Source organism: Protopterus annectens, chromosome 4.part1 (genome assembly GCF_019279795.1).
Source record: "Protopterus annectens isolate FY-2018-M chromosome 4.part1, PAN1.0, whole genome shotgun sequence".
Classification (NCBI taxonomy): Eukaryota; Metazoa; Chordata; order Ceratodontiformes; family Protopteridae; genus Protopterus; species Protopterus annectens.
The window spans coordinates 655672004-655698862 of record NC_056734.1 but is presented as its reverse complement, the minus strand read 5'-3'; the positions used below and the strand labels follow the sequence as shown (position 1 = coordinate 655698862).

The 26859-nt window shown below is 40.8% G+C and overlaps 1 protein-coding gene across 1 annotated transcript in view; it reads left to right on the top strand.

Moving 5' to 3' along the window:
• LOC122801273 (vomeronasal type-2 receptor 26-like) overlaps window positions 1–25423 on the top strand; it is a 195731-nt gene extending 170308 nt beyond the window's left edge. The window contains exon 4 of the mRNA XM_044070822.1: window positions 24507–25423. Within this exon, the coding sequence (XP_043926757.1) occupies window positions 24507–25423 (917 nt within the window). The remainder of the gene's footprint in view (window positions 1–24506) is intronic.
• Window positions 25424–26859: the final 1436 nt, after the last annotated feature.

The window sequence follows — 26859 nt, the reverse complement described above, 5'->3', positions numbered from 1 at the left end:
TTCACCCTTTGGACCAGCTCATCCCACAGGGCAGTCCACTCCTGCAGATCCTGTTGCCTATGGATAAACATCACTCCATGGTGCTGGATGATAACTGTCTTTCAGCTTTGAATCAAACAAGAAACAAGTAAAAATGGCCAAAAAATCACCAAACTAATCAAACAATAAACAGAATTGACCAGACTCAATGTGTACAAAGTGCAGTAAATTTAATAACATTTAATGTGGTTCTATGTTATTAAATTAACTGCATTTTATGCACATCGAGTCTGATCAATTCTGTTTTTGTCTTTTGGCTTTCTCAGTTAGGGGTCACCACAGTGGAACTCCAGTCTGCTAAAGATTGGCAGTGACTTTTTATGGTGTCGAGTTGCCAGCCCAGCACCCAACCTTCAAAGAAGGCACACCCACACACCTACTTGCATGTCTTTAAAGTTACTCAACCATGGGGAGGACATGCAGACTCTGCACAGAAGGCACTCCAGCTGAGAATCGAACCAGAGAAGCTCTTGCTGTGAGGCGACAATGCTAACTGCTGCACCACCACAGTGCTAGATGATAATGTAAATAATAGCCTCATTTTCAGCTGCAGAGTACTGGGGCTGAGGGACAAGTGGCATGTCACCTGGAAGACATAAACAGGAAAACACATTACAGGACCTCATATGTTGGTCAATGTTCTTTGCAGAACCTAAACATCAACATTTTGTTTATCATTAGCAACCACGTACAACCACATCATACCCCTGTCATCTATCAGCACAGTATGAGCTTGCATTGCACTCCTGGTCCTGATGTGTCATGCTCCCCCCAATGAGAGCCAGTAAATTGCATAATCCAGAACTCATCTTTCACCTTTGTGTAGAGGGATGACAGTTGCCATCTTCCTTGCAGATGGGATGTCAATTGTGCTCAGCCTTTGCTTGAGTACAGTGTGTAATGGAGCTGCGAGCATATGCATGAGTTCATGTAGGATGCAAACAGGGATGTTAACAGGTCCCATGGAGACTTATTTTGTTGCCTTTGAGTAGGCATTATGTACCTGCTTCCTGATGATGAGGTAAGGGGTGCGGGTGATGTGCATATCCACCTATACTGATGGTGGGACAGGGGGTGATGTTTTCCCTTAACCTGTCTGCAGTGGGATGGCTATAGCTATGCTGTGTATATGTGGTGTGATTGACCACCAGTACCGGGTGGGTTGCTGCCTCTCAGATGGAAGACGTATGTGAAGACAGCTTTGCAATGGGCCTTGCTGGATGTGTCCAATTTGTACTCATAGTTAACCTTACAGTGACACACCTGTGAGCTTATATGCTTGTTCAGACAAAGGTTGACTTGCTTTCAAGTTGTTGCCTGCTCCTAATTGTCCTTGTACAGACAATATAGTGAACGATTATGTGGTTTGTGTATTGCTGCTGTACACCAAAAGGGATTACTCCACCTTGGTGGAGGCAGGTTTTATATAGCTGTTTTTAGTAGGCATGGACACAAAGTCATGACACAGATGGACACCTCTCCAATTTCAACTGGATAATCATGCTTATTCTAGTACCCATGTCTGTGTCAGGAAAATGCAACAACCAATAGCTGTGGAACTCTATGTCTGTTGGATGCACTGAAACAAATATTACACATGTACAACATGTATAGATTATTTAAATGACATTTTGGATCTCATGTCTGTTGTTCTGAGGCTTCCAGCAACACCTTCTCATACATTTATGTATGCAGGTAATACCTGATATACATTTCTGTTCTATATCAGTATGGCACACTGTATTTACACTCTTTCTGCTCAGGCTCATACCTCTCAACCTGTTAGAGCAGGACATCTGGAGGACAGCACAGATAAATCAGGGGCAATGGGCCAACGTTATTGACACTTTGTTAATATTGCTGTAACACCTTAAGTCAGTTGATAGCACAGTAGGCTTTGCATACACAGAAATACCCCAGAGGGTGTCTGACACTCATTTGTATGCTATTATGTTCTAACGTCAGTCTTCACAGATTTGTCAATGATTTGCAGGACATAACCCAACTCTTATGAGTAAATGACTACAAATGTGAGGCACACATATGGTCAGTATGCATAACACTGGACAGTTGAATGGTATGACCTCAGTATATTACATGCAGTTCAACACACACATCTGTGACGGTACTTTGCTATGCACATACCCTGTATAGGTCTCTCAGATTTGTGAGAGAAACATGTTTATCATAGCTGCATTCAGAAGTAACATATGGATATCTAAAACATCCCAGTAGCTGGCCTAGCAGTGTCACAGTCTGTATTGTTCAACAGACACTCCAGTAGTAGTCATATGTGAGCCATCCTTTCCTGGGGTGACTCAGGGCCATGAGCTGTGATTTATGTTACTGCAGACAGACCCAGATGGTATGGCCATAGGAGCTGATCAGCAATATATCGGTACAGTAAGTCTTGCTGAGACATATTTGTTTAACTTTGTATTTCCGATTATTACATACCCCTACTGCATTCCATTACATGCTTACTTGTTTGAAACACCTTTTTTTTCCAAGTATAGTTTCCGAGTCTTTTTATTTTATGCACGGTGTGTGTGTGTGTGTGTGTGTGTGTGTGTGTGTGTGTGTGTGTGTGTGTGTGTGTGTGTGTGTGTGTGTGTGTGTGTGTGTGTGTGTGTGTGTGTGTGTGTGTGTGTGTCTCTCTCTCAGATGTAAGGTATACATCGGTTTTACATAGGCAGCAGCTTGCCTTTTGTAGGTCATGCTCATGAGCAGCTGATGGCCTGCGCACCAACTGGTGTTCCCTACATGCTAATTGCATGGAGAACAGCTGTGTTGTTATTTCTATAGCCAATGGCATGGCAACACACTCCTATAATTGAGTACTTCATGTGGGTGTTGCCCGTTTTCCTGGCCTGTGAGGAGGACTTCATTGAGGTTTATGAACAACAGCGTCACAGAGGGTAGTTGGAAATACCTCATACAACTAAAACTGTGGTGACAGCCAAACAAAATTGGGGAGAAATTTCCAGACTTAGGGACATAATGTAAGTATTGCTGTTATACATTTGGATTCATGCTAGTTTAACAGAGTTTGTGTGGACATGGATATTCTGCGTAGGTCTCAGTCTGACAGTGTTATGTGGTTGACATAACTCTCAACTGTAGGGCCATCCGCAAAATGGCCAGAGGATGGACTCTTATGTTTGGTCTGTTCCTCCGAAAGTTGTTGTCCTTGGCAAATCAGTACCATACCCTGGGTATTGCAGTCAGTAAATGCTAACTTCCATTTGTGTTTCTGACTTCATATCCCTCAGTTAAGCTATGTTGCAACAAAAACTGTAACACCAGCAACTTTCTCAGTTTATAACAGTAATATTTCAATTATGCTGCTGTGTTTGAGCCTCTGTCCCCAAATATGCCAGGCTTTGTCCAGATGTCATGCAATAAGAGGTTGATAGGTGTGGTATATCATTAATTAATGCCTTCCTTCCTGATATCATCCCAGTGATGTAGCAGAATGCCAGACATGTTATGAGGAAGGGGCAATATATATGAGGACAGATCCTGGACATTCTGTGGGAATCTGTACAGTTTAGGGGTCTGTGTATGTGTAGCAATTGTTAGCAGACTGTCAGGATTGTGTAGCAGTGTAGTGAGTACATTTTCTGCGTTGTGTAGGCAGGGGGATACATTTAAGTGTCATGGTTCCTTTTCTATCTGACTGCATGCTGCTCCAGTTTCTGGTGGTCTTTCAGTTGTATATGTTTGTAGGGTCAGACTGAGAGATGTTCCTTACCACCGCAAGAGTCAGACTACACTGAGACTTGGGGCAGTGTATGCAGGGGTAGTGTGTGAGTATCAAACATGATATTTATGTTCACACAGTCATTATACTCTACTGTTCATTTGGCTTACCAGTATGTCACTGTGACTGTGTTGAAATTGGTTGTGGGTATGCAGGCTCATAACGGTGACTGTTTTTCGCTACTGTTACATCCCTGTAGTGCCTGATATATTTGCAAATGCATGTATAATTCCCCATAGCTGACGTGGGGTAGTGTTGTGTCAGTCTGACTGTAGTTTGGATGGTGCTTGTTGACATGCTAAATAGCTCAGTGTACTTTCCCTATTGTCATATTATGTCCAGATATTCATAGGATGTCCAGTTGTCTGACTCATATCTTTGGTCTGGTCCCCATACGTGTTGTGTATGTCTGACAAATCAGTGGGATGGTATGAGGATTTCAGGCCCTAACTACTGAGAAGTAATTGAGTTGTGGAGTTGTGCTATTTCGGTGAATATATGTTAAAACAGACGGTGTTACCGTAGCAACTGTCTCAGCTTATCTAGTCAGGTATTTCAGATATGTCCCTATTGCCATGGCTTTCACCTTCCCCCACACTTTGTCAGGCTTGATCCAGATTTATTGCACTTCGGGGTTCTGAGCATAATTCTCAACTGGCCGGATTGTTGCAGAACGACCAGGTTAATTGCTCATATTTTGTCTCTGTTCCACGATTTATTCTAATTTCTCTGGTAAATCACTGAGATGATCCGAAGATGTCTTGTCAGTAAATGATGACATAATTTCAGTTCCAGACCTCATATTCTTCAAAACATGTATGTTGAAACAAACCCTGTTACTCAAGCAACTTTCTACATTTCTAAGAGCAATATTTGAAATATTCTGTCCCTCCATTCTTACAGCTTTTGCTCAGATTTCTTGCACTGACAGGTTGAGAGGTATGGTTCTGAGATGTGAGTGCACTACATGTTATGAGTGTGTGTGTGTATATGTATATATATATATATATATATATATATATATATATATATATATATATATATATATATATATATATATTTTCACATATATGTATCTGCATACATATATATCTATATATCTATATATAAAAAACCTGAGTGATTCCACAGAGCTTTTTCCCTACAGTTGAATGACTCTACTGCATGATATGTTTGAAAAAGCATCCAAAATTCCTATAGCTCAAATGGTGCAATGGTACATTGCTCTGACTCTAGTGTGCAGAGACCTGAGTTGGAGACTTGACAGCCCAGATTCCTTTGTTGCTAGGCAGAACAGTGGCTGATGGAGACAGGTTCATAGGTAGGTACTAGGCTATTGGCCCTAGGGCCTATATAAGCTTACCAAAAAGGTACCTTGGCTTTTGCCAACCAAGAAAATTATTTTCCTGTGCCCCTGTAGCAGAGCCACAGAGGTGATCCCCGGGGTGAATTTCGTATTTCCCATACAATCATCAAGATTTTTCTTGACGAGTGCTAATGAGGAGCTTTGTTTGATATAGATAGGTAGTTTGTTCCAGAGTATAGGAAGTCTCTGGGACAGGAATCTATCCCTCCAGCATGTTCTGTTTATTGTGGTGACAAGGTTTAGGGCCCTAGAGCATGTAGCTTGGAGAGATTGGAATTTCTTTAAGTAGAGCATGTCCAACAGCTCTGGCTTTGACAGACCTTTGTATGTAAAGCAGAGATTGCCTCTGACTAGGCGATATGTGACAGAGTAAAGCTGGAGTTTTTTGAGACAGTCTATGTAGGGCATCTGTTTGAGGCCAGTAATCCTCTTTGTGAGGTATTTCTGCATCCTTTCCAATAGTTGTAGATGTCTTGTGAGGTACATACCAAAAGGGGCACTGTACTCTATAATGGGTCTAATGAGTGATGAGTAGAGGGGAACAATGACCTCTTTTTTCCTGGATGAGAAACCTTTTTTTGATTAGGTGTGCCATGTAGAAGGATTTCCTGACTACTGTGGCAATGTGATTATCAAAGGAGAGACTACTGTCCACCTGTGTCCCAAGGTCTCTTATCACACTCTCAGTGTTAAGTAGACTACCACCTACGTGGTAGCTCATGGGTACAGAGTTTTTACCAAAGGGGATGACAATGCATTTTTGGCATTGAGCTTGAGGCCATGGCTTTGACACGAAGCATCTGTCTCAGTGAGGCCCTTTTGTAGGATGTCCATATCATTAGGAGTTTTGATTATGGCTCCTAGTTTGCAGTCATTTGTGAACTTTGTTAGCCAAAGACCTGTGTTAGCCTGTACTTCAGAAAAGTAGATTCCAAACAGGAGAGGACCCGAGGAATGAACCCTGTGGTACTACACTTGTCACTGGTATGAAGTCGGATTTGGAGTCTGCTACTTTCACAGTGTGGGTTCTGTCAGTGAGCCAGTTGGCAACCCATCTTGTGACATAGGGATTTATACCTAGTTTAGTGAGTTTGTCTATAATTCCAGAGTGGAGGATGGTGTCAAAGGACTTGGCAAGATCTAGCTAGGCTGTGTGAACCACCTTACCCTCGTCTACGGCTTTGGTGACTGCTTCAAAGAAGTCTGTCAGGTTTACGAGACATAATCTGCCTTTTACAAACCCAAACTGGGTGGGGTCCAGAGTTTGGAGATTACTAATGTCTTTGTTTATAAGTTACATGATGATATGTTACATAGCCTTATGAACCAGGCTGATTAGGCTAATGGGGCAGTAGTTCCTGGGGTCCGTGGTGGCTCCCCCTTTGTGGAGTGGGATAACCATCACTGTGCACCATTCAGTGGGCACAAAGCCTGAGGTGAGGCTGTGATTGAAAATGGTGCTTAGGAGGGGTGCCAGTTCATTCTGTAGTTGATGTAGAATGCAGCCTGGGATGTTGTAAGGTCCTATGGATGCTGTGTTCATGGCTTTGGAGAGTGTGTTTTTTACCTGTGCAGCTGTGATTACAGGAGCTTTGCATTCTTCTGGTATAGAGATGGGATCTGTAGGGGGTGAGAGGGGGTAAAGTTAGTACTGAACCTATCTGCCAGGATGTTGGAAATATCACTTGGTTCTGTATATTTAGTACCATTGTGCTGTAACTCAGAGCAGATCTGAGTGTTGCCATTGAGATTCTTGACATAGCTATAGAATGCTTTGTGGGTGTCTTTAGAATCAGCGGTGATTCTTTTTTTTGTAACTAGCTTTGGAAAATTTTATGAGGGATCTCAACTTCTTACTGAGGTTGACCAGGGAGTCCCTCCAATCATGGGATTTTACTCCTTTTTACAACAGTTTCTTTCTTCTGTTGTAGAGTTTGTTTATGGCAGGGGACCACCAGATGTACTTCCTTTTTTTGGAGGATAGCATCTTGGTTCTGTTAGGGATAGCACGATCCATGCACTCATGTAAGTGCTTATAAAGTGCATTTGTGTAGGATTCAGCAGTCATACCTCTATTGTTCTTCTGCATGGGTGTAGTGAAGTTTGCCACTTCTGTCTTAAGAAGCATGAAGTTGGCTTTGGAGAAATTTTTTACGGTGGTTTCCCTAATAGGGGGTGAGGGCGGGATGTGGATTTCTAGGGTGATTAGCTTGTGGTCGGATCTGACCAATGAAGAATTGACCTCAGGTGTGGAACACTGGTCGCACATGTTGGTAATGACCAGGTCTAGGATAAGTTGTGGTGGGGGTATGGATAAGTTGACCCAAGGCATTGGAATTTATGAATTCCAGAAAACATTGAGCAAAACAGTTGGTACATGAGTAGTTTTCCCAGTTAATGGTGGAGTAGTTGAAATCACCCATTATTAGGGTGCTGGGTTGTACCCTAATATTTTCCAGTGTATCAAGAGTGATAAAAGCAGTTTTAAGTGGCTTTAAGCAGGTTTTTGTGGGTTTGTGCAATGCTAAGTGATGCCAACATATGATTAACTGTACAGATGTTTAATCCTTTTTGTCTTCATTTGGCATTGCACAAACTCATGTACTCTCACTTACACCCACACTAATTCCTTTAAAAGAAAAGAAAAAGGGGTTATAGGAAAGTGTGAGAAAGGGGCACGCAGAGTGAAAAACAATATGAAAGGTAGTTAGGGATGTGCAGGACAGGTGTAGGGAAGGTCCATAGCTGTCCATTTGTTATACAGCAAGTGCTGTGTATTTGTACAGAATTTTGAGGTGAATCTGGACACTCAAACCACAGAGAGAGGGGAGAGGACAACAGAAATGTATTGTCAAGCCAAGTGGACCAGATTAAATGTGTCCAGTGGACACCTGTGCAAAATGGACAGCTATGTATGGGTCAATAATATATTTGGGAACAGATGTCTCTTTTTTCTTCATTAAGGTGAGAGTGGGATGTTGGGGAAGGATTGTAGGTATGTTTGGGGAGATAGGTTGGGTAGGAAGACAGACAAGACAGACAGGTCAGCAGACAGGGGCAGTGTATGACACGTGGGGGTAAACACCTTGGATGGGGAGGGTTGTCAGGAATCAGAGGCCCATAAGCCCCCATATGGATATGGTGGGACTGACATTCCCACCTGCAGGCAGTCATGACTGCACCTTCACTGTCCCAATGGGGCTATTGTCCTGTACCTCACATACATATATCTCAAACAGTAGAGGCCCCCCACCATTGTGGATGAATCTACTATTAGAGGTGGGTTCTACTACTTTGACTGAGTGGCTACTACCATTGGGCCAGTTAGCCAACCATCTGGTAACCTACAGATTGGTGCCTAGCTGTATAGGCTTATGTATCCTGTCCACCTGGGGATTAGTGTGAGAGGATTGAGCTAGGTGAAGATAGGCATTGTTAACTATCTTCCCCTCATCCCTGTGTTTGTTGACCGCTGCAGAGAGGTCAATCAGGTTTCACAGGCCTGATCTCCATTTGACAATACCATGGTGTGTGGGCCCTGGCATTTTGATGCTGCTGATGTCCCTATTCATAATGTCCTCAATATTGCCTCCCATGCTGTTGCAGAGCAGGCTAGTTAGGCTAATGTGCATCATATTGGCTGGGTTGGTGGATTGCTCTGCCTTTGTGTATCGGGATGACAGTGGCTGTCCTCTGTGCAGGTGGGATGACACCGGTGCTCAGGCTGTGGTTGACTACAGTGCAGAATGGATCTGACAGCCCATGCCTGTGTTCATGTGGGATGCAGCCAGGGATGGTATCATGACTATGGAGACCTCTGTGTGTTGCCTTTGAGGGGGCATTATGGACCCACTTCCTGATGATGAGGGGGGCAGGAGCTGTACATGTGTATGTCTACCACTGCGGGGACAAGGGGGTGGTATTTACACTTCACCTGTCTGCAGCCAGTTGGCTATATCTAAGCCATATGTGCATGTGCTGTTACTGACCACCACTACAGAGCAGATTTGTGTGTTTCCTCTGAAATTGCAGACACATGTGAATGGCCTAGTGATTTGCCTTGGTGGATGTGTCAGATTTGCACTCAAAGACAGCCTTAGGGTACATCACCTGTGCCATTATTTGCTTGTACAGACCAAGGTGACATTGCGTTCAATGAGGCACCTGCTCCTTCTTGGCCCATCCAGCAATTATTTCCACCTATTATGATATTTTATTTAATCCTTTTTGTCTTCACTTAGCATTGCACAAACTCACGTACTCTCGCTTACACCCACACTAATTCCTTTAAAAGAAAAGAAAAAGGGGTTATAGGAAAGTGTGAGAAAGGGGCATGCAGAGTGAAAAACAATATGAAAGGTAGTTAGGGATGTGCAGGACAGGTGTAGGGAAGGTCCATAGCTGTCCATTTGTTATACAGCAAGTGCTGTGTATTTGTACAGAATTTTGAGGTGAATCTGGACACTCAAACCACAGAGAGAGGGGAGAGGACAACAGAAATGTATTGTCAAGCCAAGTGGACCAGATTAAATGTGTCCAGTGGACACCTGTGCAAAATGGACAGCTATGTATGGGTCAATAATATATTTGGGGACAGATGTCCCTTTTTTCTTCATTAAGGTGAGAGTGGGATGTTGGGGAAGGATTGTAGGTATGTTTGGGGAGATAGGTTGGGTAGGGAGACAGACAAGACAGACAGGTCAGCAGACAGGGGCAGTGTATGACACGTGGGGGTAAACACCTTGGATGGGGAGGGTTGTCGGGAATCAGAGGCCCATAAGCCCCCATATGGATATGGTGGGACTGACATTCCCACCTGCAGGCAGTCATGACTGCACCTTCACTGTCCCAATGGGGCTATTGTCCTGTACCTCACATACATATATCTCAAACAGTAGAGGCCCCCCACCATTGTGGATAAATCTACTATTAGAGGTGGGTTCTACTACTATGACTGAGTGGCTACTACCATTGGGCCAGTTAGCCACCCATCTGGTAACCTACAGATTGGTGCCTAGCTGTGTAGGCTTATGTATCCTGTCCACCTGGGATTAGTGTAAGAGGATTGAGCTAGGGGAAGATAGGCATTGTTAACTATCTTCCCCTCATCCCTGTGTTTGTTGACCGCTGCAGAGAGGTCAATCAGGTTTCACAGGCCTGATCTCCATTTGACAATACCATGGTGTGTGGAACCTGGCATTTTGATGTTGCTGATGTCCCTATTCATAATGTCCTCAATATTGCCTCCCATGCTGTTGCAGAGCAGGCTAGTTAGGCTAATGTGCATCATATTGGCTGGGTTGGTGGATTGCTCTGCCTTTGTGTATCGCGATGACAGTGGCTGTCCTCTGTGCAGGTGGGATGACACCGGTGCTCAGGCTGTGGTTGACTACAGTGCAGAATGGATCTGACAGCCCATGCCTGCGTTCATGTGGGATGCAGCCAGGGATGGTATCATGACTATTGAGACCTCTGTGTGTTGCCTTTGAGGGGGCATTACGGACCCACTTCCTGATGATGAGGGGAGGGGGGCAGGAGCTGTACATGTGTATGTCTACCACTGCGGGGACAAGGGGATGGTGTTTACACTTCACCTGTCTGCAGCCAGTTGGCTATATCTAAGCCATATGTGCATGTGGTGTTACTGACCACCACGACAGAGCAATTTGTGTGTTTCCTCTGAAATTGCAGACACATGTGAATGGCCTAGTGATTTGCCTTGGTGGATGTGTCAGATTTGCACTCAAAGACAGCCTTAGGGTACATCACCTGTGCCATTATTTGCTTGTACAGACCAAGGTGACATTGCATCCAATGAGGCACCTGTTCCTTCTTGGCCCATCCAGCAATTATTTCCACCTATTATGATATTTGTCCACCACAGGTGTTTACCCTACCTTGAGGGTGATGATGTTGTCGTGTCAGGTACTGCTGAATCCATACACCTATGTGGGTGTCCACATAGTATTGTGGTGTGGGTCTGGACACTGCTGCTAGTTCCAACAAATGGGACATTGGCTGTACAGCTACTTCTACCTACTCTGAGGGATTTATAGTCATTTGTGTACAGCTCATTCTGTTTTACACTGTAAAGGGGGGGGAGGGGAGATGGTGACCTGAAAAAGTGATGGCTATGTGGTCAGATATTACCAAGAAGGATGGCACTGTATGAGTGCTACAGTGGCTACTCATGTTGGCTAGGACCAGGTACATGAGATTCCCACCTGCCGTAGGAGTGTTGACTGGCTGATCCACTGCATTGCATTGACAAAGCCGAGGAATCCATGTGCATTCATGTTCTGGTGGCATAGGTCAGGCACACTATGGCTGGGTATTTGAAGTCACCCAGCAGCAGGGCAGGCAATTGAATCCTGACAGATTCCAGCAGGCCCCAATAGGTGTGGTGGGTGTCCACAGTCATGTTTGGAGGCCTCTAGCTAGCTATGAATTGAGTAGGTGTTTTGCAGCTGTTAGCTGCACTCGGACTGTCACACATGCAACATACTGTCTGTCCAGCCTGGAGGTGTGTATGTGTATGCTAATGTTCAACACTCCACCTCCTGTGGCTGTGCAGGCCTCCATTTGGGGTCTAAACATATGATGGGATGAGTGACCTGGCAAGGTTGGTGTGCTCTCCACAAATCAGGTGTCAGTGACTGCACAAATGTTAGCATCCTACAGGACAAGGTGCGCTTGCATTGACAATGGTGCCATGGTAAGACACCTAGCTCCTGTTAGAGCATGACATCTGCACAAAGGCACACATCAGTGGTGGACAAAGGCCAGTAAATAGAGTCACTTTATGAATCTAGCTGGAACACACTTATTTGCCAGCAAAGACGGTGTCACATTCACAGGTATACTCTGCAGAATATGACATTTGACAATGAAATTTATGATAATTTGTTATGACTTCAGTCTTTAATGGGTTTCCAGTGATGTGCAAGACAATACACAACTGAGACATTGACTAAAAATATAAGGCAGATGTGATCAGTCTGCAAGACTGGACAGATGTCAGGTATGGGGTCAGTATATCGCATATAATTCAACACACACATCTGCACCTGTCTGGTAGAATGCACATACCTTATGTACATCTCTTGCATTTGTAAGACAAGCATATGTATCAGAGTAGCATTCACAGGTGACATATGAGTAATTACAACATCCCAGGTAGCTGGCCTACCAGTGACACACTCAGTATTGGACAAGAGACTCCAGTAGTAGTCATACATGAGCTGACCTTTGCTGGAATGACTCAGGAGGCAGAGATGTGCTCCATGTCAATGTAGGCAGGGCAAGCAGTAATGGCCATAGGTGCTGGACAGAAGCATGTAAGTCCAGCACGTCTTGTTGCTCCTAGTGTTTAATGTCCCATTTGACATCATTGCATCCCCCCTTCTGCATTCCATTATATGCTTACGTGATTGACATACCTGTTATAGTGCTCAGGAGTTCCCTCACAACAATGCAAATGGTTAGGTTTGTGTAGTCACAGTCTGTCTTTGTGTAGATGGGTTGATACCTGTGTTGCATAGGCAGCAGCTTGCCTTTTGTAGGTAGTGCTCATGAGCAAGTGATGGCCTATGCACCAATCGGTGTCTCCCACTTGCTACTTTCATTCACAGTAGCTCTGTTGCCTTTCCATTTGCCAGTGGCATAGCAGTACAGTGCTATAATTACGGCCTTCATGTGTGCATAACCCCTTTTCCTTCCCTGTGTGGAGGACATTATGGAGGTGTGGGGACTACAGCTTCACAGACAGTAGGTGGGAATACCTCTCAGGAGAGAAGATGTGGAGACAGCCCAGCAACATGGGGAACAAATCTCCAGAAATGGGTACAGATTCTAAGTCAGTAATGCTGTTATACACACTAAGGGTTGCTAATTTAACAGGGTTCATATAGACATGCATTTTCTGTGTGACTTGATGTTTGACAGTGATATGTCTCTGACATACCTCTAAACTGTCCTGATGTCCACAGATTGTCCAGGGGTTCACCTGTTATGTTTAGTCTGTTCCTCAGACAGCATCTGTTTTTGTGGAAGCAGTGGGACACTGTGAGGATTGTAGTCAGTGTAACTGCTGATATCCATTGTTGTTTCAGACATCATCTCCTTCAGGGATGTTATGTTACAACATAGCCTGTGACACTGTCAACTGTTTCAGTTTGTAACACTATTATGTGGGATATGTCCCTCTTTCAAGCCCCCTGTCACCCAAGTATGTCTGCTTTGTCCAGATGTCTTGCAGTAAGGGTGGTCAGATGTATGTGATATCATTATTTATGACTACACTCAAGGTATCGCCCCATTGACTTAGCAGAGTCCTGGGAGTGGTATGCTTCAGTGGCCATGAATGTGGTCTCATACCCTGGACATTCTGTGGAAATCTGTACATATGAGAGTTTTGTATGTCTGGCCATTGTGAAGCAACTGCAAAGACTGTGTAGCAGTGTTGTGTGTAGATGTTTGTTTGGCTGGATAGGGAGAGTAGCAGATGTGAGTGTCATAGATCCTTTTTCTATCTGACTCTGCAGGCTGATATGGTTGCTGGTGGTTTGTCAGGTGTGTATGTTTGTTGAGGCAGACTGAGATAGGTCCTGTAATACCTCAGGATTCCCAGTACACTGAGAGTTGAGCCAGTATCTGTCAGTGTATTGACTAGGAATCAGGATATGTTCGTTCAAATAGTCGTTCTACTCTACAGTTCATTTGGGGTACTGGTATGTTGCTGTGACTGTGGTGCAAATGGTTGTGGGTAAACATTTATACAGCACTATCTGCTTTTTCCTACAGAACTATCCCTGTAGTGCATGATATATTTGGATATACATGAGTAATTGCCCAGAGCTGATTTGGGTTAGTGTCATGTTGGTCTTCCTGTGGTTCAGAAGGTGCTGGGTGACATGGTTGATGCGTGTCACAGGTTTTTCCTATCTGTTCCATGACTACGGCCATATCTCTCCAATGTCCAGATGTCTAGACACTGTCCTGATGCGTGGCTCAAATGTTTTGTCTGCTGGCCACAACAGTTGTGGATTTCTGAGAAATCACTGGGATAATGTGAGCATTGTCAAAAGTAAATTTTGACATTCATTTCTGTTTCAGACCTGGAATCTGTCTGACATTGTATGTTAAAGCACACCATGCCACTCTAGCAGACTTCTACACGTATGACAGCCATATTTCGAATATGTCACTATTGTTTGCCTTTAACACCCCCCATTTGTCAGGCTTTTTGCAGATTTGTTGCAGTAAGAGGTTGGTTATCTGTGTATATATATCTTTGTATGAATATGTATATATATATATATATATATATATATATATATATATATATATATATATATATATATATATATATATATATATATATATTATACATACATATATATATATATATATATATATATATATATATATATATATATATATATATATATATATATATATATATATATATATATATATATATATATATATATATATATATATATATATATATGTATATATATATATATATATATATATATATATATATATATATATATATATAGATAGATAGATATATAAGTCCAAAACATGCACTGTGAAGCAGTAGGAAACACTTTCAGTCAGCCAAACTCTTCAGTTGAAGCTGTTGTTATTCTTCCAACATACAAAGACAAAGATTGAGCGCTTTCATCCCTTAAACTGGGGACTTCATGATAAAGTCCCCAGTTTAGGGGATGAAAGCGCTCAATCTTTGTCTTTGTATGTTGGAAGAATAAAAACAGCTTGGACTGAAGAGTTTGGCTTCACAGTGTATGTTTTGGACTTTATTTAGTTATATTTTACACCGTGGTTACTTTTGTTTTTTTATTTGATGTATATATATAAATATATATATATATATATATATATATATATATATATATATATATATATATATATATATATATATATGTGTATATATATATATATATATATATATATATATATATATATATATATATACACATATACACACACACATATATATATATATATATATATATATATATATATATATATATATATATATATATATATATATATTTATATAAAACAGTACTACGGATATATAATCCCACTTATGTTGAATGACTGTTGTGCGTGATATGTTTGTGAAAACATTACAAATTTCTACAGCTCAGATGGTGTAGCGGTATGTTGCTGTAATTTTGTGCACAGGGTCCTGCATTCCAGACTAGGAAGTGATTACTTTTTTTCATTAATGTTAAATGACCAGAATGAATGATATGTTTGTAAAAGCATTAGAGATTCACACAGCTCAGATGGTGTAGTGGTACTTTCCTGTGGTTGTAGTGCACAGCATCCTGGGTCCAAGACTTAGCAGGGCTGATTATTTTGTTGCTGGGCAGAACAAGGGCTTATGGAGACAGAGTGATTAAGGCACTTTTAAGCAGTTGTAAGCAGGTTTGTGCAGTTTTGTGCAGTGCTAAGTGTTGTTTAGAGACAGTTAAACCCTCTTAGCTTCACTTAGCATCGCTTACTACCGCTTACACTCAAGCTAATTTTCTTTAAAGAAAATTAAAAAAGGTAATAGGAAAGTGGTGAAATGGGGGGAAGCAGAGGGTAAAACTTTATGAAAAGCAGCTAGGGATGTGCAGAATGGGTGTAGGATAGGACCATAGCTCTACATTTCTTCAGCAGCAACAGCTGTGATTGATGTGGCAAATTTAGAACTTACAGCCTCACACCCCACAGGCAGTGGTGCTGGCAACATACATTTGTAGAGTAATTTGGTTGTAGACTGATTTATATCACTGGATGTGGTGGCAAAATATAAAGCTATGTATGGGGCAATTTTTTTTTTTTTTGCAGGACATATGCCCTTTTTTTAAAGGTGAGAGTGTGATGTTGGGGAGGGGCTGTAGGTATGTTTGGGGAGGTGGGATGGGTTTGATAGGTTGCATTTGCACACAGACAAGACAGATAAGACAGCAGACAGGGGTGGTATATGACACATGTGGGGTAAACACCTTTGACTGTGAGGGTGGTTGGGAATCAGAAACTCATGAGCCTGCAAATGGATACAGTGGGACTGAGGTTCCCACCTATGGGCAGTCACCACTGCTCCTTCACAGCCCTGAAGGTGGCTGTGATGGAGCATGGACAGGAGGGGTGGCCTGCCCCTCGAGGTGCACCAGGTGGCACTCAGTCTGTCACAGCTGACCACCCAACTCAGCTCGGATGGCGCTGCACACCAAACCCTGGAACTGACTGCAGATGGCAGGCTCCTGTTCCTGCCTGCTTCCAGGGGGGGCAGGCCTTATCCCCTGAGGTGGTACCACCCAAAGGTGGTGCAGGATCAGTCGACGAGGAAGTTCTGGGTTTGGTCCCAGATGTGCTGGGGCCCTGTGCCATGGCCAAATGAGGCGGGACAGGTGGATCCACCAGGGTCTGCCTTCCCAAATGTGCTATGGTGTCGTGGTTTTAAAAAATATGTTGGTTAGTCATGAACAACACATTTCCAGATTAGTTATAACAGCATGCATGGGTGTTCCAATTAACCCCATAAAACAGATTTGGAACAGTTGTATAGCAAAACAAACACATGCATAAATGGAACAACAGTATGCATCATAACAGCATGCCAGTAACATTGACAGCAACAGGCCTCCAACAATGGTATTTGAGCAAAGTATGTTAACATGCAACCAATCAAATAGAAGAATGATAATATAACACAAGTCCCAGCATTAGGTTTGGAGTAAAACATACACATAGTATATGAATTATTGTATTGATCCAGAATGGTTGGGGGGACAAAAAGTCCATTAACAACTGTTTATGCTTGTATTTTCCACAGCAGTACTACTCAGTACTCTAGGGGTTTGCCCACACTTTGCATATGCCTATGGCCCATGCAGCACAAACATACTTATTAAACTGTCAGCCTGGAATGGTATGCTGCAAACTGTGACAACTCTGTGTACATGACTAAAGGGGACTTATACATGTCAAGGTTACATATCTGGTACAGGAGGGGTACCCTGAAATGCTGTTATGTGAGTGTGCTACTGGCATACTTCAACTGGTTTTCTATCTGTGTCCAGGGTTATTAGCAGCAGTGACCACTAGCCATAACAGCATGACAATTGAGAGACATGTATCAGGAAGAGTGCATGTTCTATGTACCTATCCTGCTGTCATTTACAGGTATGTGGTGGGACAGTTGAACAGTTGTACACAGTTTATTAGTATACCCTTCATACAGCTGCTACTAACATTTCCTTACATGTATAACCTGTGGAGAAAAATATATATTAACACTACCTGACTGTTTTTATATTTATTCCTGATTCCTTGTGTATAGATGTGCACACATCTTAGTACCACTCCCTGGATTCGAACCATGTCTATGTGTGCAAAATTAACAACTAAGCTATTTCTCATCACACTGAGCTACTGGGGAACTGCTGTTACAAGTTTCACTGGTTTCTGTCTAATACTATCTTGGTTAGATAGTCTGAACTTGTAATCTTGTGATGCATGCATGACAGATAGTTATTGTACTGTGCATTAATCCTTTGGATTACTACAATCTGGAAAGCAAAGGTTAACACAAGGCAATGGTGGATGGAACACAATTTGGAACTTTACACATTAAAATTCAGGGTTCAGAGCTTAGTGCAGTATATATTTCACATTTCAGTTATATCTTGTTTTACAGATCCACCAGCTACAGTTTTTCTTACAGCTGGTTCACAGAAGATGCTCAGTTAATGTATGCTGTCACAGCCACATTTGCTGTGAAGAATCTTTATACATTCGAAATGTTGATAACAACATACCAGAATAAACACAACAGCTTTTTAAGGTAGTTTTATTGCACATCAATATTAGACTGTCAAACATTTTTATTTAGTTCACACAGTAACAGTATTCCTACTAGCAGTAAGCAATGTTCTCCTTCTTAGCTATTTGAACAATATACTGCAAAATAAAGTTGTACTCACCAGCCTGTCGGCACAGCCTCAGTAGTCTGTCACCATGGGATTCGATGTTCATAGCCCTCTCTGCTGCAGCTGTAGGGGAGAGAAACAAATATTATGCATACCTGTCTATCACATTCTCAGGCTAGTATTTACTACAAACTACTTGATAGTGATATACTAACTACTGGAGCATTCAGTGCCCGTGCATCTTAGATCCACTGGGCCAAGAGCACCCCCTTCCTCCATTTTAGGTCAGCATAATGGTGCCGTACCTGCTCACCAGTCTGAGGGATGCCAGTAGTCCTGGTGACATCATGTGCAAGATGTTCCCAGGCTTCTGTTTTGTATTGTGATCCCTGGTACTCACCTTGCAGCAGTTTCTTGTCATGGTTTTTAACAAGGAGTCCAGCCATGACCCTCGACTCCTGAATGCTCCAGCACTGCATCTAAATGCTCACTCCCTCTCCAACGTCATACATGTTCATGCAGAGATTAAGATAAACAGGTCATGGCTGTATTCCCACCTGCACGGTTTAAATAAGGCCATATTCCCACCCTTTGCTGTCATTGGACCATTTTGAAAATGCTGAGCACAATTTAGCAACGTGCAAACCCGCTAAGCTGGGTTGAACAGTGCTTAAGGGGTAGTTGGTGAGCACTGCTTAACAGTGCGCAGATCCACTTAGCTGAGCTACCTGCTGCTTAGCAATCATGTAAGCAATGCTTAAACCTGGTAAGCATAACTGGGCATTGCTGGCCATTGCTCACTTTTCATTTAAAGAAATATCATGGTAATGTCTTCATTTAGTAGGTGTATATGATTTACTTTACATGACATCCCTCTATGTGCTTTCATTACATTATCAAGAGTGTGACTATACTGTATGGGACACTTGTGTTTACATGGGTGAGTTCACATGTTACATACACACACACTTTCATTTTACACCAGCTACTCTACCCTGGTTGACAAAAAACAGTTACTTCATACTTTAAATTAAAAAAAATAATTTTAACACTGCTTTCCCCATATAAAAAATTGCCTGCCTTGGTACTCAAACCATGAATGCCTGCATGTAAAATCGAGACCCTAACCACTACACTGTCTCAGTTCAGGAATTTCAGCTGTATACTTCTATTTATCTCCTATGGGATGTTTAAGCAAGGCTAAGTGGAGGGCCATAACATGCACACCCACTTAGCTATGCTTAAACATTACTTAGCATGCAATAAAAAACATTTATTATATTATTTATTTATTTTATATTTGTTGACCGGGTTTGTCCAACTGGGCTACAAATGCCCATTTTCAGCGGAGGCCTGAGAAGAAAAGCTCCAACAGAGAAATATACATTTTCCATATTGAATACATATAGAATGCATTCATCAGTACCACAGATTGCTGCATTACAGTGCCACATATTACATTCATCAGTACCACACATTACTGCATTGCAGTGTCATACATTACACTGTGGCAAGTGAAATACATATAGAAATGCATTCATCAGAGGGATACATTCATAATTACATATTATATACATAATAGTGCAATAGTTACATTGCTAAAATATTTTACTAGTTATGTTTGTACAGTGATGTAGCAAGAGGAGAAGATAAAGTAGTAAGTTTGTTTATTGAAGGGAAGTAGAAGGCTATAGGGGAGTTTTTACTGGGGATAATTACATTGGCAGGTCCATTTTCATGAATGTATTTTTTGTAGTGGTTTTGAATTGATTTGGATGTTCAAGGGATCTTATATCTAGTGGTAGGCTATTCCAGGCCTTGGAAGGGTTAAAGATATAGACTAGGTGACCCATTTTGGTCCTTGTCTTGTAGATTTTTAGTAGGCCTTGTTCAGAACTGTGGAGTAATCTAGTTGGTAGGTAATGAGAGATTAGAGATGAGATAGTTGGACAGAAAGAGGGTTTGTAGAGAATGGAGTGAATAATCTGAAACTGATTATACTGAAGCAGGTTAGGTAATTGAGCCAATTTAGTTCTTTTAGTAAGAGACAGTGATGGGACTTGTAAGAATTTTGGGCAGCAAATCCGGCAATCCTGTTATAAGTTGTTATTAACTTGTTTAGTAGTCCAGTGTTGAGGCTGGTGAGAATTTGGGAGCGATAGAGTAAAGTGGGTAAGAGGTAGGCATTTAAAAGGGTTAGTTTTGCTGTTTTGGTTAGATATTTTTTGTTTCTATAGAGAAGACCTAGCGTGAGATGTGTCTTTCGGATGCAATTATTGATGTGTAAATCAAAAGTTAGTCTATCATCAATAGTAACACCTAAGAGTTTTGTACTGGTGTCCACCTGTATTTGAGTATTATTTTGTGACAATATGGAGAAGGAAGACATTATGTGGTTAAGGTTTTTAGACAGAAAGAGTAGTAATTTGGTTTTCTTTAAATTAAGGATAAGTTGGTTTTCAGATAGCCAGGTGTCTACAGTTAAAAGAGGACTGTGTGTGTGTGATTTTAGTTAAGTTGGTGATTTGGCAATAGTGATAAGTATAGAATCATCTGCGTTTTGTATCAGTGAGGATCCAGGACAGGAAGAGTAGAGAAGGTTGGTAAAGATGTTGAAAAGAAGTGGCCCAAGTATGGAGACTTGTGGAACACCCATTTTAACAGGAAGAAGAGGGGAAAAGCCAAGAGCCATTTGACTGATTGGAGTCTATCAGAGAGATAGCTGTTAAACCAAGATATGGTGGATGGAGAGAAGTGTAAGTTTGCTAGTTTAAGGAGAAGGAGTTTATAAGAGACTGTTTCAAAGGTTTTAGAGAGGTCAATGAAGAGACAGGAAATACATTTTTTGCTGTCTCTAGCTAGTAATACAGAGTTTAGGAAAGACAGGAGAGCTGTAGTAGTGCTGTGTATGGGGAGAACACCTTGTTGGGTAGGTGTGAGTAGATTTTCTTGCAGAAGGTAGTGTAAGACTTGATTGTGTATACATTTTTCCAGAATTTTGGAGAGTGGTGAGAGTATGTCTATGGGTCTAAAATTAGTTATATCTATGGAATTTCTCCTTTGTGTATTGGAAGGGTGTAAAATTGCTTCCAGATGGAAGGGAATGTGGATTATGTGATAGAGTGGTTTATTAGAATAGAAACTGGGAAAGCAAGAACATTAGCAGCAGCTTGAAGGAATGCAGATGGAATGTTGTCTACAGATGTGGAGCAAGGTTTTAATTTAGATAGTAGAGTTTTAATATAGTTAGTGGAGAGAGGTTTGAGGCAGATGGTAGTGGTAGGGTTACTATTGATGGAAGAGTTTGAGCTATTAGGTCTATTATTGTTGGTGGGATGGTTTGTGTCTTGATTTAGTAATTTGGATATTGAGTCTATAAGGTAGTTGTTAAATATGGAGGCAGTTTCCTCATGTGTTTTGTCAGGATGAGGGTAAGGGGAGACTAGTGCACCTGGGTGTAGTATTTGATTTACAGAGTGCCAGAACTTTTTAGGGTTGGATTTAAAGGTAGAAGATGAATTATTATTTCTTATCTTTATTTATGTGACTTTGGCAAGATTTCTAAGTTCTTTATATTTCTGGAGGTCTGGTTGATGTTTAGTTTTAGTCCAAATTTTTCATGCTCTGTCTTTTTTTTTTTTTTAGTAGTAGTGCACAAGTGTTTACGGTCAGCCATGGGGATATGTTAGACTTTATGTGGACTATTCTAAGGGGTGCCAGAGAATTTAAAATACTAAGGAAAGTGGAGTTAAAAAGTGGACAGCTTCATCCAAGGGGAGTAGTTTTAAGGGATTCCAGTTCACTTTTGATAATAAAGATTTGAGAGTTTCAGGATTAAAGTTTGTTAGTTTTTGGTGTTTGATAAACCTTTGAGGTTTAGCTTGATGGGATGTGTATCTGAGTATTTTTACTGGGCAGTGATCACTTAGGGAATTTGGTAGTGTTTCAGGGTTATGGTATTTGGAAGGGTGTGAGACAAGAATCCAGTCAAGGAGAGATGAGGCTGTATGGGAGTTATTGAAATAATTGGGATCAGAGATGAGTTGAGAAAAGCCATAGAGATTAAGGTGTTGTGAGGAGTTTTGAGAAGAGAGAGAAAGCCAGTTAATATTATTATGTTATATAGTGAGTATTGTGGTTTTCTGACAAGTCATTCAGGACTGCAGTCAGGAAATAATGGCATACATTTGACTTTCAGGCTTCTATCCTTCAGAAATGCATGCTAACGCATATCTTGCTTTCTAGCAACTTTATAAGTTTGCGAGGGCAATATTTAAGTACTGTCCCTATTTTTAGTGCTTTGTTCCCCCATTGTTTGTGCCTTTGTCCACATGGACTGCTGTCAGGGAATAATGACATACATTTGACTTTCAGACTTGTATCCTTTGGAAATTGATGCTAATGCATGATCTGTTTTCTATCAACTTTCTAAGGTTGTGGTGGCAATATTTCAGTAGTGCCCTTTTTAGGATTTCCCCCCATTATTTGTGCCTTTGTCCACATTTCCTGCTTTAGCAAGTTGTGAGGTGGCGTACTGCATTTTTACAATGCAGGGGGTGTGTCACAGAACCTGTCACACATCCCCTGCATTGGTTTCCTGCTCCCATATGTATTTCAGTGTCCGCAGACACTGAAAAGGTCATTTATTTCATTTCAGTGTCCACGGACAGTGAAATACTGGCATAATATCAGAGAAATTCTCTAATATTATGCTGGCTCAGGTTTAGAAAGTGCCACAGGGGGCATGTTCATAGTCTGTGCACTACTTCAACTCACCCCTGCACTAGTTCAAATTTCATGTCCATTTAGCTTAAACAGCAGCAAGCCTTCATGAATATGCAAGGCACGCTGCTGTGGCTACTCGGACATGAATATTGAATCCAGGGGTGTGTCTGGTTATCAACGGTGTCTAACAATACATGTCTAAGTTGTACAGTTTCCAAGATGTACCAATTTGTTTGTGAAAGTTTAACAGAAAATATAATTATGGGTTTGTCTGCATTATGTGATTGTCTTTATTGAAAGACTTTGAATGCACTTGCAATTATCACTGTAAAGCCTACTTTATACTGATATATAAGTTGCAATACCTTTTGTTGTTCACCGAATATTCACATTTGTTTAGCTTATGCTTTTAAGTTGTTTTCATAAAATGTCTGAAATGCAGAGATGTTTATAGGCTGCTGGAGGTATGACATTTTACACCATATACATGTTAATGAAAATAATTAAATAAATAAATAAAAGTTCTTCTGACCACATCAACTCAAGTGTCATGCATATTCTGCCACTGAACATATCTTTATTTAATTTCTTTAAGAAATGCCAGCAATGTAACAGTTTTAGCCTACATATTAAATTAAGCTTCACCAAATACCATATAAAGTAACTTAAATGGATTCTGACATTTGGACCAACATATTGTTTGTGGCTTGTAGTATTTGCTAAGCAAAAACAAATACAGCTTTATTGTAACAAGAGTCCAATACTGACATTTCTATCTTGGGTGAATGTCCATTACCAACAATACAACTCCAAGATAGTTTCATTCTTTAAGGTTGGACTCTCGGAAATGCACTTACTTTATGATTACCATCCTCTCTCTGTCTCTCTCTCTCTGTGCCACTGTTTTCTTTAATTTCCCATCACACCCTCCTGTCAAACTTTCTTACAGTATCTGTCTCACTTGCTCTAACCAGTCTTCTGGCTGCTTGCATTTTTTCTCTGATTTATTCATAGCTTCCTTTAAGGAAGGATCATATGGCTTCCTTGAACACATTGCCTACCATGGTCAAGGAATCATTCATGTTGTATTAAATCTTTAGGTGGCACTATATGACCTATATTTATATATCAAAATATAGAGTAACTAGCATGACTGGATTTTGTTTTAATTTAGTCTCAGTTGTTTTTTTTTCCTTCTTTGCTGCAGAGAGAAAATAGAAGTCATAGTATTTTTTTTTGTTTTTACTTTTGTGATTTACATTTTACTATGGCTACCAGTCTGCTTCTAGAGAGTCCAGGTTTAGCAATGGGCACATTGATAAAGCTAACTCATATTAATGAAATTGGAGTTTATAAAATAGCCTGTATTGTGTAAGAGCATAAAAATATTTGAAGAGTGATTATGCATTTAGCTGGTTTAGTTCAACAGTAGTATGTGGCAAAACAGGACTTTGAAATAATGATTGAGAATGTATGTTTAGCAAATTAAGGTCTAAATTTATTGTTAAAACATTTGAAAAATACATAGTTTTACTTGATGATGCAAAAGAGACTAAATCAATAAATTAATTTAAAAGATGATTTACTAAACTCAAACAAGGAGAAGGAAAATTATCAAAGTCAATAGTAATTACTTTTGATCTCTTTGTTATAACAGGTGTCAGCAACTGCATCAGATGTCCTGAGAATAAATGGCCTAATCTTAAGCAAGATGCTTGCATTCTGAAAGCTGTGGAGTTTCTTTCCATGGAAGAATTATTGGGATCAAGCCTAGCAGGATCTACAATATTCCTCACTTTAATAACTGCTTCTACCCTGTGTATCTTCATAAAGTACAGAGACACACCAATTGTTAAAGCTAATAACCGGGACCTCAGCTACTTTATACTTTTTTCACTTTTTGTATGCTTTCTCTGTCCCTTAATATTCATTGGTCAACCAAACAGACTTGCCTGCTTGCTCCGCCAGATTAGTTTTGGCATAATATTTTCTTTCTGTGTTTCTGGTATACTGGCTAAAACCATTACAGTTGTCATTGCTTTTAAAGCTACAAAGCCTAATGGCAAATTAATGAAGTATGTGGGACCCAGAACACCATATTTTATTGTTTTCTCAGGATCTCTGTTACAGGTTATTCTGTGCATTATTTGGCTGGCAATGTCTCCTCCATTTCCTGAACTGAATTTCAACTCTGAAGAGTTTAAAATCATAGTGGAATGTAAAGAAGGATCTTTTGTTATGTTTTATTGCATGCTGGGATACCTTGGCCTCCTAGCCAGCATCTGCTTTGTTGTAGCCTTTCTAGCAAGGACTTTGCCTGATACTTTTAATGAAGCAAAATTTATCAGTTTTAGCATGATTGTATTTGTCAGTGTCTGGTTGTCCTTCATTCCAGCATACCTAAGCACAAAGGGCAAGTATATGGTGGCTGTGGAAATATTTGCAATCATGGCATCGGGTGCTGGAATAATCATTTGCATATTTATTCCCAAATGCTACATTATACTTTTAAAACCTCAGCTGAATATAAGAGGACCGTTAATGGGAAATGCAAACTTCTCCAAAAACATGTAAGAGCTTCCGTCTGTATTATATTTGATTTTAAGTATGTATGGCACCAACTAAACTATGTTTATAATTAAGAAAAGAAAATAGCTAGTAGGACCAGAACAATTATCAAATGAGACCATCTTTCATACTTAGCATGACATGGGAAAGCAAATGAACTATATATTCTCATCCATTATTTATATGATCAGTAAAACCCAAAAATCAGTACCTTGACAGACTACTTTGATTGATTTAACAGTGATACCTAGCTACCTTGTATGGTGGCACAGTGAGTTATCATGTGAAAAGTGACACCCATGAATCTGCTCTGTAGTATATAGTCTGTTATTGAACAAACTGCATTACTGAAAAATGTGCAAAACATCAGGATTACTGGACTATAGCTAGATCACACATCTCAGAGTCACACAGACATTTTTCTCTCACCACATTCCAACAAGCCATTAGTCAACCAGCTCAAATATAGCACAGGTGAGCATGTGCATGAACACAGGTGAGAATGTGCATGAACACACACACGTATACAGCAACACACACACACACACACACACACACACACACACACACACACACACACACACACACACACACACACACACTGTAACTGACCTACAAAACCACATACCAGTGTAAGCAACACCAGTTAAATCTTTGATTGCTGATTTGGTCAGCAGAACTTACACACAAAAACACACATACATACATACACACACACACACACACACACACACACACACACACACACACACACACACACACACACACACACACACACACACACACACACACACACACACACACACTGGCTGTACAAGTAATTGATCATACATATCCCAAACAAATAACACATGACAAGCAACTATCTATTTATATACACAAACCAAAGCAATCACCTTAGACCCCCCACACACACACACACACACACACACACACACACACACACACACACACACACACACACACACACACACACACACACACACACACACACACACACACACCACTGTCACTCCATTCTACATACACAAGAAAAAAAAAGACTCATTCTCTTGCACTTACATGCACACATAATGCGCACTGCAAACATCATTTGATACCCTACCTTACACTACAAGTACATACTCACAACCCACACACATAGCACCTTTTCAATGCATATATATTAAACACTACAAACACTTTTCAGTCTCCTGCCTCTTAAACACACATACATATTAAACACATGCACACACTAATACTCAGAACTCACTGACCCAGCACCATTTTGACCAAAGAGCAAATATCCACATGCTACTATAATCATTCAAAAGTTAACAGATAAAAAATGTTTTTTTTTTTTTTTCAAAAACTGAAGAATTGTAACTATCTTAATAATGTTGTCTCCTGAAATGGAAAAAAGGATATTTTTCTGAATGGTTACACGAGTCAATTATACATTC